The sequence below is a fragment of the Dasypus novemcinctus genome, chromosome 19 (genome assembly GCF_030445035.2).
Source record: "Dasypus novemcinctus isolate mDasNov1 chromosome 19, mDasNov1.1.hap2, whole genome shotgun sequence".
In the NCBI taxonomy this organism is placed as follows: Eukaryota; Metazoa; Chordata; class Mammalia; order Cingulata; family Dasypodidae; genus Dasypus; species Dasypus novemcinctus.
Window position 1 is genome coordinate 52,508,409 of NC_080691.1, and position 10,868 is coordinate 52,519,276.

The following is a 10,868-nucleotide window of genomic DNA, read 5'->3' on the forward strand; positions in this document are numbered from 1 at the left end:
TGATTCAATCATGTCATTAAGGCATGCAGGGTTGAGTCCCTGCCCCCTTGGGAAGCCCATAAAACAGACTCTTACAAGGAAATAGATACACAGAGAAGATACACAGAGGATCCTGCAGCCCCAGGAAGAGTGATGAGCCTGATAGTTTACAGCTGACTTTGTGAAGAGACCAGAGCAGCTGATCCTGGAAAAAAACAGCCCCAGCGAGAGATACAAGCTTTATGCCAGTCTACAGTTGAGCTCAGTAGAAGCTGGACCCACAGAGCCCTGAGAGAGAAGAGGGAGGCTGAACCCTGGCAGACACTGCCCGTCATCATCTTGCATCAATACATGGCCACAGACTTTGGGTGAGGAAATACCTATTATGGTACCTTGAGTTGGACTCTAATTTAGAGTCTTGTAACTGTAAACTTCTACCCAAATAAATACTCTTTATAAAAGCCAACAGATTTCTGGTACTTTGTATCAGCATCCCTTTGGCTGACTATATATCTATGTACATTTTAGAAGGTACTGGAGATTGAACCCAGGACTCATACACGGAAAGCAGGCACTCAATCACTGAGCTATACCCACTCCCCCATTACATAAACTTTAAAACTAAAAATAAATTTTTTAAAATAAATTGCCCAAATGTGCAAGCAACTCAAGTATTCAGCAACCGATGAAAGGATGAGCAAAATGTTGTATAGACACACAATGGAATTTTATTCAGCTGTGAAAAGGAATGGGATTTTGATACATGACACAGTGTAGATGAATCCTGAAGACATCATGTTAAGTGAAATAAACTGGGCACAAAAGGACACATATTGTACAGTCTCACTTATGTGAAATAACTAGAATATGCAGATTAATAGAGACAGAAAGTAGAGTACAGGTTATGGGGTAGGGGAAGGGAAGGGAGTTAATTAAGACTTAAATGGGTGCTGAGTTTCTTAGATAAGTTTTGGAAATATTTAGTGGTAATGGTTGCAGGACATTGTGAGTGTAATTAATGGAAGTGAATTACATACTTAAACATGGTTAAAAATGGCTCATTTTATATCTATTTTGCCATAACCAAAAAAGCTGCAAAAGAAAAAAAAAAAGCAAAAATCAAGATGTTTTCAGACATAAAAAAGCTGAAAGAATTCATTATAGCAGATTTGTGCCCCAAGGACTGTTAAAGGACCTCCTTTGGGTGGGAGAAAAACTATTTCCAATTGAAACCTGGATCAACCCAAAGGAAAGAAGAACATCAGAACAGTAACTACATGAGAAAAAGGTAAGATATTCTCTTATTATTGAAATCTCTTTAAATGGTAACTGTTTCAATAAAAATAATAACAATGTCTCATGGGGTTTATAACGTAAAACGCATGGCAACGTAGAAAAAGGCTGAGAGGGGGAATACGGCAGGACACCAATGAGAGATCTGTACACTCTATGTGAAGTGGTACAACAGCACTTGATGGCGGACTGTGGTAAGGTGCCCCATGACCCAGCAAATCTACTCCTAGGTATCTACCCACGAGGAATGAGAACACAAGGTCACACAAAGCCTTGTTATGCCAATCTTCATCATAGCATTATTCATTATGGCCCCAAAGTGAAAACAACCCAAGGTCCATTAACTGATGAACCCATAAACAAAATGTATGGTCTAGCCACCTGTATTAGTCAGTCAAAGGGGTGCTGATGCAAAGCACCAGAAATCTCTTGGCTTTTATAAAGGGTATTTATTTGGGGTAAAAGCTTATAGTTACAAGGCCCTAAAGAGTCCAACTCAAGGTTGATTTCTCACCCAAAGTCATTTGCCACATGTTAAAGCAAGATGGCAGACAATGTCTGCAAGTGTTCAGCCTTCCTCTTTCCTCTTAAGGCTCCATGGTCCTAGCTTCTGATCTCAGCTCTAGACTAGAGGGCTCTTTTCTTTCCTGGACTTCTCAGCTGCTCAGGGCTCTGGTCTCTTCAGCTGCAAATTTATCAGGTGAATGGCTTGGTTCTCTCCGGGGCCCAAGGATCAAAGTTCTCTCCTCTGCCCTGTCTATGGGGCTCTCTCTATTCCCATGTATCTGCTTCTGTGTGTCTCTTTGACTGAGTGTCCATTTATATAGCCCACAAAGGGGGCAGGACTCAAACTGAGTCACCCTAATGACATGATTGAATTAAAGCCCTAAATGGTTTTTTTTTAAGATTTATTTATTTATTTCTCTCCCCTTCCCCCTCCCCAACCCCGCTTGTCTGTTCTCTGTGTCTATTTGCTGCATCTTCTTTGTCCGCTTCTGTTGTTGTCAGCGGCATGGGAATCTGTGTTTCTTTTTGTTACGTCATCTTGTGTCAGCTCTCTGTGTGTGCAGCGCCATTCCTGGGCAGTCTGCACTTTCTTTCGCACTGGGTGGCTCTCCTTACGGGGAGCACTCCTTGCGCATGGGGCTCCCTTACGCCGGGGACAGACCCCTGCATGGCAGGGCACTCCTTGCGCGCATCAGCACTGCACATGGGCCAGCTCCACACAGGTCAAGTAGGCCCAGGGTTTGAACCGTGGACCTCCCATGTGGTAGACAGATGCCCTAAGCACTGGGCCAAGTCCACCACCAAAGCCCTAAATCTTAACATAATTTAATCAAAGGCATCTCAGCTGAAGCTAATACAACCAAACAGTAGCATGCCTAAAGGAAGAGACCAGTTTATAAGCATAATCAAATATCTTTTTTTTTGGAATTCATAAATACTATCAAACTGCTACACCATCCAAGGGAATGTTATTCAATCATGAAAAGGAATGATGTTCTGAGACATGCTATACAATGTGGATAAACCTTGAAGACATCGTGCTAAGTGAAAGCAGCCAGCCATACATTCCAGTTTATATGAAATGGCCAAGATTGGCAAAGCCATAAAGACAGAAAGTAGATTAGTGGCAGGAGCTGAGGGGAGAGGGAGAGGGAGGAATGGGAAGTGACTAGTGATGGGCATGGTATATTTGGGGAGATGATTAAAATGGTCTGCCATGGTGATAGTTGTAGTTCTCCATGAATATACTCAAAACCTTTAATTACATGCTGTACATGGGTGAATTGGATGGTGAAGAGACATCTTTTTTTTTTAATTCATGTTTTTAATATTGCATTCAAAAAATATGAGGTCCCTATGCACCCCCCCATCCCCCTCACCCCACTACTCCCCCCACAGCAACATTCTCCTCCATCATCATGACACATTCATTGCATTTGATGAATACATCTCTGAGCATCATTGCACCTCATGGTCAGTGGTCCACATCATAGCTCACACCCTCCCACGTTCCATGCAGTGGGCATGGGAGGACCTACAATGTCCAGTAATTGTCCCTGCAGCACCACCCAGGACAACTCCAAGTCCCGAAAACGCCTCCACATCTTGTCTCTTCCTCCCATTCCCCACACCCAGCAGCCGCCATGGCCACTTTTTCCACACCAGTGCCACATTTTGAAGAGACATCTTGACAAAAGCTGTTATAACCAAATGAAAGACTTAGGGGGGATCTGACAAACAGGTAAATTGTAATTCAATTGCAAATGAAACTTACAAAATATCATTAAAAGAAAAAAACAAACCCTAAATAAATGAAGAATGATCCCAAACGATTCAGCCATCCTACCTTTGGGCATCTACCCTAGAGAATTTCCAACCAAGGTCCACACCAAGACAGGTCTATGTATGTTCATAGCAGCTATTTTTCATAAAAGCCAAAACTGAGACAGCTCAGAAGTCTGTCAGCAGGGAAGCAGATGTGGCTCAACTCATAGAATGCCTGCCTACCATATGGAGGGTCCAGGGTTTGATACCCAGGGCCTCCTGACCTGTGTGATAAACTGGCCCATGCGCAGTGCTGCCATGTGCAAGGAGTGCTGTGCCACGCAGGGGCGCCTCCGCATAGAGGTGCCCCACACGCAAGGAGTGCGCCCTACAAGGAGAGCTGCCCCTGTGTGAAAAAAAGCACAGCCTGTCCAGGAGTGGCTGCTCACACAGAGAGTTGGCATGGCAAGATGATGCAACAAAAAGAGACGTGGTTTCCCAGAGCCGCCTGGTAATTCAAGCGGACACAGAAGAACACACAGCGAAAGGACACAGAGAGCAGACAACTGGGGAGAAGGGGAAAAAAAGAAATAAAATCTTTTTTTTTTTTAAAAGAAGTCTGTCAACAGGCTAAAGGAGAAAACAGATTATGGGACATCCCCACAACGGAATATCATTCAGACCATAAAAAGGAATCAGATTCTTGGACTGTAGTTAAGAGTACAAATATGAGAGTGTTCTCTTATGAACTACAACAAATAAACAATACTAATACACAGTATTAATAATAGAGGTGTATGGAAAAAATGTACCAAGTGTACACAATGGACCATGGTTAGTGGCAATAGACTGAAGGTGTTCTTTCATAATCTGTAACAAATGTTCCTCAACAGTCTAAGGTATTGGTAGAGGGGTGATGTATGGGAATTCTGAACATCATGCATGATTGTTTTGTAAGCTCACAACTTCTCTAATGTGCGGTAAGAGAGGAGTTTCGCAAGAGTACACAAGGATGGATATAAAACATGTAATATTACACCATAAACATATAGGGGACGACAGACTAATAATGTAAACCATAATGTAAAACATAGGATAACTAAAAATTTAGAAAACTGTATATCCTAAAGTATGGACCACAATGTAAGCACAGATGTCACCTTGTTTGAAAGCTATTGTCTCAGAGTCTGTACATCAGTTTAAGTAAATATGATATGAATAAGTTATAAGAATATCGCTGTGGAAGGGAAAAGGTTTTATGGTGGATGTGTGGGAGTACTGTATATTGTATCTATGAATTACTGTGATCTAGGGCTCTTGTGAAGAGAAGCTCAATAATTAGGAAAAAAGAAAAGAAAAAGATAGGATGTAGAATTTTTCCAAATCAATTCGTATTCTATATCTAACCTTTAAACCCATCGCTATATTCCATTTTACTAGAAAGGGATCCTGACATTATATTGGGCTTCACTTTTCAGGAAGTTTTGGATCATAGAGTGGTTCAACAATGGCAGCAGAGGAATACTGGTATAGGATGTTATTGACAGGTGATATATGGTTGACAGGGAGTTACACAGGGCATATGTCCAGGGTGCATGGTAATGTTTGGATATACTTATAGTGGAAACAATTAAAAACAACAGCTGGGGGAGTACTGGGTTCCTGGCGGGGGGTGCTCTGTCGTGGTCCCTAGGGGAGCAGCGGCAGTCCCCCAGGTGCAACGGTAAGGACCAGGAAGGAATGAGGGTCCAACAGTGAGCCCCTGATACTAATGACTATACTTGTGAGCCTATATGCCTGAAATAAGAACAAGGCCTAGAGCAGCACTATGCCTAGGCGTTTCCTCCTGACAGCCGTCATGTTACTCAAATGTGGCCAGTCTCAAAGCCAAACTCAGCATGTAAATGCAATGCCTTCCCCCCAGCGTGGGACATGACACCCGGGGATGGGCCTCCCTGGCACCGAGGGATCACTACCAAGTACCAACTGATGATGCAACTAGAAAATGACCTTGACTTAAAGGTTCAATGCAGACCAGCAGAATATTCCTGTCTACATATAATAACAGGAGTTAAAAATGCTGTTTGACCTAAATTAAGGGGGAAATGGAAAGGACAAATGAGTTTATATGGCTATGAGTCTCTAAAAAAGAGTCTGGAGGATGTCAGAAGGATTGCCCTTATGCACACCTGAGCAGAGTCTCAGAGACAGATAAAGTAGATACAACCCCAGGTATTGGTTCTTTTGAGGGCTAAAGAGACCCACAGGTTCTATGGTCATGGCAGATGAGGTTCACTGCCATGTCAGTTGGCCCTTCTTTGGAGCTGGTGTTTCTGCGTGATGGAGCTGGACACAGATGGGATCTCTTTTCACAAGGTTTTCATGCTACTTTACTGGAATTGTAGTTGGTGCTGGGGTTTAAGATATATCTAGGGGATTTGAATCTCTGGACTGACAATATGATAGCCAGGCCCTGAGCCTCAACAGACTTCAGCTCCTACACTCTGATTTATTGGACTTACCCCACTCAGCTAACATGGAGTTGAAGAATGTCAACCACCACACCATGGAGCTTAGAGTGCCTACAACTGAAAGCAGGAGGATTGCATCCAGTATCCATGTGGAATCTAAGCCTCCTCTTGACATAGATGTGCAATGGACACAACCAATCCAATGTCCACAGAGAAAATGTGGCATTGGTGTGGGAAAAGTGGCCATGGTGGCTGATGGGTGCGGGGAATGGGAGGAAGAGATGAGATGTGGAGGCGTTTTCGAGACTTGGAGTTGTCCTGGGTGGTGCTTCAGGGACAATTATCGGACATTGTAGATCCTCCCAGGGCCCACTGGATGGAACGTGGGAGAGTATGGGCTATGATGTGGACCACTGACCATGAGGTGCAGCGATGCCCAAAGATATACTTACCAAATGCAATGGATATGTCATGATGATGGGAGAGAGTGTTGCTGAGGGGAAGTGGTGGGGTGGGGGTGGTGGGGTTGAATGGGACCTCATATTTTTTTAATGTAATATTTTTACAAAATGAATTAAAAAAATTAAAAGATTAAAAAAAAAAAGAAGGGAAAGGAAACAGTATTGGGCAGAGAGTGAAGTAAAGCTAGATGCATGTAATCAATACAAACTTATTGAATAAACTTGTTCAGTATACGTCTGTAAAAAAAAAAATAGGGGCAGAAAAAAAGTAGGTGCTTTAGAGAACATTATCTAATTGTCTACTTTCAATACATATAGCTTATTGCATGCAATTATACCTCGATAAAGCTGGAAAAAAAAATTGCAGGAGAGTGGGTGTAACTTAGTGGTTGCATGCCTGCTTTGTATGTATGAGGTCCTGGGTTCAATTGCTGGTACCTCCTAAAAAAACCAAAAAACAAAAAGGAAATGCAGCCACGTACAGGGGGGATGTGCCAGTGTGAGGAAAGACGAGTGTGGACCGAGAAGCTGGACATGTCTCTCTTTAGAAACATGACACAGGCTCACTGGCCACACTAGGAATGGGCTGGCAGGGTTTGTGTGTCCCTTTGCTGACCCCAGGTTCCTGCCACCTGCTACTCAAGCAAAAGCAGCAGAAAATGAATTTCCTTTTCTGCAGCCTGTGAGCTCGGAAGCTGGGAGAGCCACTTTTGCTTAGCCAGAGTGCCTAGTCAGCTCCCTCTGATTTGGGGACCTTGCTGCTCTCCTGCCTTCCTTCCCCACACCCCATTCACCCAACACCACCTCCTCACTGCTCAGCAGCATAACAGCAGCCTGCTGAGAACCTTCGCCCCCAGATCATCAGGTGCCTGCAATAGCACAGCCTCCACCCAGGCCTCTGGGCCCAGCCCATTCCCTGGACATGCTCTAGTGAGTTTCCACTCATGCATGGGCCTGTCTGGGTGCCAGGCTAAAGGCGGGTCCTGTCTTGCCCAATGAGCCAATAGAGTCTCCACAGGAGTGTGGCGGGCACCAAGGAATAGGGGAGCAGCCTGAGGTTGAGGTCAGCAGCAGCCCGGCTCACTGAAAGAGAGGCATTTCAGAAAGGATGGGGAAAGTGGATTTGGCTCAACTGATAGAGCATCAGCCTACCACATAGGAGGTCCAGGGTTCAAACCCAGGGCCTCCTGATCCATTTGGTGAGCTGGCCCACGTGCAATCCTGATGTGTGCCAAGGAGTGCCATGTCACACAGGGGTGTTCCCCGCATATGGGAGACCAACGCACAATGAGCGTGCCCCGTATGGAGAGCCGCCCTGCATGAAAAAAGAGCAGCTTGTCCAGGAGTGGCGCTACACACACGGAGAGCTGACATGGCAAGATGATGCAACAAAAAGAGACACAGATTGCTGGTGCTGTCGACAAGAACACAAGCGGACACAGAAGAACACACAGCGAATGGACACAGAGAACAGACAACTGAGGGGCGGGAGGGGAGAGAGATAAATAAAAAATAAATCTTTAAAAAAAAAAAAAAAGAAAGGATGGGAAGGAGGTGAGCAGTCCCCCAGCCAAGGGAGGTGGAAGGCATGAGGGAGACAAGGCGGGCAAAGGGGCAGATCCTGTGAGGCCTGACAGCTTTCCCCAAGGAAGGTGGGGAGCCCTGGAGGACTCCAACCAAGGAGGCTTGGACTTAGACCTGCAAGGAGCAGGCCAGCTGCTGCATGGGGCACAGACGGTCGGGTGGAGGCCAGAGGCAGGGACGGGGCTGCTGGGATGAAGTTGGCACCGTGGTTTGCTTTCAGAGTGCACACGGGGCTACCCCATCCCCAAGAGCAGCGTCTCCCTCTTTGATGACCCTGAATGCTGTGAGGCCACACTCGGGAGATACAGAGCACACACATACCTTCCTTGGCACAGGCCAGGCCGCCAGACCCCCCGCCGATCACCAGGAGGTCGTAGTCCTGCAGCCCTGCAGGGGAGGAAAAAGGGAAGAAGAGGTGAGAAGAAAGGAAATGGCGCGAGCCTGCACTCAGATTCCAGAAGGAACCACGTGCTTCCCAAAGGGCAAGAAACCCTGTTTGCTATAACATTGTGCGGGAGTTGTCTTTATCAAATCAGGGACCCCCAGCCCGTGACAGTCTGGTGATGACAAACCATGTGCCTGAAGAGGAGGCAACCATTTTACGTCAATGACGCAGATCCAGAGAACGAGGGTGTGGGATCACATTTGCCCTCTTCTCGCCACGGGAAGAAGAAAACAAGTCAGCTGGCAGGACTTTTCTGAATGTCAACTTCAGCTAACGCACCGAGCCATTGCAGATTTAAAACACACATTTTTGGGAGTTGCTGTTTCTTAGGGGGCAGATACGAGCATCTCAGAGAACCCAGCACTGCATCGAGCATGCGCCTCGTTGCTGCCTCCCAAGCAGGGCAGGCGCTTGGCCCCTGAATGGACATGGGTTTCTCCCGTGGCATTCTTTAGGGGCTGGCTCTGGTGCCGGCCTGAGGAAGCCTGCTTCTCCCACTCCTGTTCCCCCAAGGACCATTAGCATCTTTTCTCCCCCACAGAGGCACCATCCGTTGCTATGCTACAGCTACAGACAGGAACAGCAGGCAGAGGACAGAAAAAAGGGGGAGGTGAGGAGAGAGGCGAAGAAGGCTGGTGAGTGAAAGGCGAGGGTCGGAAGTCAATGACACCCAGCACCAGCCTGGTGAAGGAATGAACGAGACGTGAACCAAAAAGAAAACAGAGGGGAAGCGGTGGTGGCTGGATCAGGTGGGCTCCATCTACCATACGGGAGGCCCTGGGTTCATGTCCCGGGGCCTCCTCGTGAGGGCAGGCTAGCCCGCATGCCACGGAGAGCCACCCACCAGCTAGCACTGCAGAGAGCTGACTCAGCAAGGTGATGCAACAAAGAAAGGGAGACAAGTAAAAACACAGAAGGACATGCAGCGAATGGACACAGAGAGCAAAACAACAAGCAGGCTGCAAGCGGGGGAGGGAGGAAATAAACTTTAAAATAATAATAAAACACAGAAGAAAGCACAGCGAATGGACACAGAGAGGAGACAGCAAGCAAGCCGCAAGGGGAAGGGAGGGGAATAATAAAGAAAAAAAATTTTTTTAAAAAACCAAAACCAAATAGAAAATGATCACGATGAGGGTGGAGGGAGGCAGGGACTGCTGACAAGAGTCTGGAGTATAAAGTGAGAGCCCCATTATCGGATGAAGCAGGGCTGCTGCCCTCTCTGGGCACTGGAAGCTGGACGCAGTAATGAGTGCAGGTTCTACGCAGCTCATATGCGTCCCACAGGCCCAGGGATCCTGGGATCAAGTGGGGCCACCTGTTTCAAAACCGGTGTGCCCTCCCCCACCCCAGCACCAGAGCCCACTGTCTGTTAGCCAGAAGGCCAGTTTGCAGCCCTACTCCACTGTTCTAGAAAGGCAAGGCTGCAAAAAAGAGAACAGCCCTTGGTCCCTGTCCAGGTCCCACACCCCTTGCAGGTGGAGGGCTCTCCAAGTAAGTTCCCCAACCCACTCTGCTGGTTCCAGTGTCTGTGCTCCTGCAGGGACACAGAGTTAGAGGCCAGAAAAGGTCCTGGCTTTGCAGAGGAAGTCATGGGTCGTTCAACTCCAGCCCGTACAGCTTGGGGCCTCCGGGAACCTACTGCACCCATCCCTGAGGCTGGGCCCACCCTAAGGTCACATTCAACAGGTGGCAGGGCATGTGAGAAGTGCCCGGGTGCACACGTGGATGTGTGTTTACACACGTTTATCCAGTGGGGCCGGGCAGTCCGGGCTTTGCGAGGAAGGGGTCCCTACCTTCCATGGTAGATGCCTGTCCCTCTGTCCTTGTGTGGTTGTCCTATGCCTCAGCCAGGACCCCTTTGGCCTGCTATCAGGACAAGCAGAATGTGGCTGGTGGCAGACTGAAGGCTTATCTGGGCGGGTGGGCACACCCGCGGTGCCCACGCCGTAGTCCTCTCTGGCTGATAAACTCTTGGAAGAGGCCAGGCTGGGAGCCTTTCTCTGAGGGTAGGAAATCAGCCTCGAAAGACATGTGATGGTTTCGGGAGTCTGCTGGGGAGGAGGGACAAGGATGGAGGTCACCCCATGTCAGGCAGGTGGCTGCTTGGAGGGAGGAGGGGCTAGCTAGCAGGCTTACTGGGGCACATTGGACCTTCCTTGGGGACCTCTGGGACTTTCCTGAAGCCACACCTGGGCCTTTCTTAGGACACCTGGACCTTCCTGGAAGAACACCTGGGTCTTCCCTAGGGACACCTGGTCAGTCTCTGGAGGCACATCTGGGTACTTCTTAGGGACATCTGGTTCTTTCCTGGAGGCACACCTGCACCTTCCCTGTGACCTCTCCTGGGCCTTTCCTGGGAAC

At 47.4% G+C, this 10,868-nt stretch overlaps 1 protein-coding gene across 4 annotated transcripts in view; it reads right to left on the reverse strand.

The window, feature by feature from the left end:
• TXNRD2 (thioredoxin reductase 2) overlaps positions 1–10,868 on the reverse strand; it is a 102,796-nt gene that overhangs the window by 90,001 nt on the left and 1,927 nt on the right. For 2 of the 4 annotated variants that reach the window (XM_058281848.2, XM_058281846.2), the window contains exons 1-2: positions 10,301–10,558; positions 8,381–8,446 (exon numbers count right to left, since the gene is read on the reverse strand). In XM_058281848.2, coding sequence (XP_058137831.1) covers positions 8,381–8,446; positions 10,301–10,307 — 73 coding nt within the window. In that variant the 5' untranslated portion in view covers positions 10,308–10,558. Of the gene's footprint in view, positions 1–8,380; positions 8,447–10,300; positions 10,559–10,868 lie in introns of those variants that run through there. The other 2 variants (XM_058281847.2, XM_058281845.2) reach the window with 1 other exon arrangement.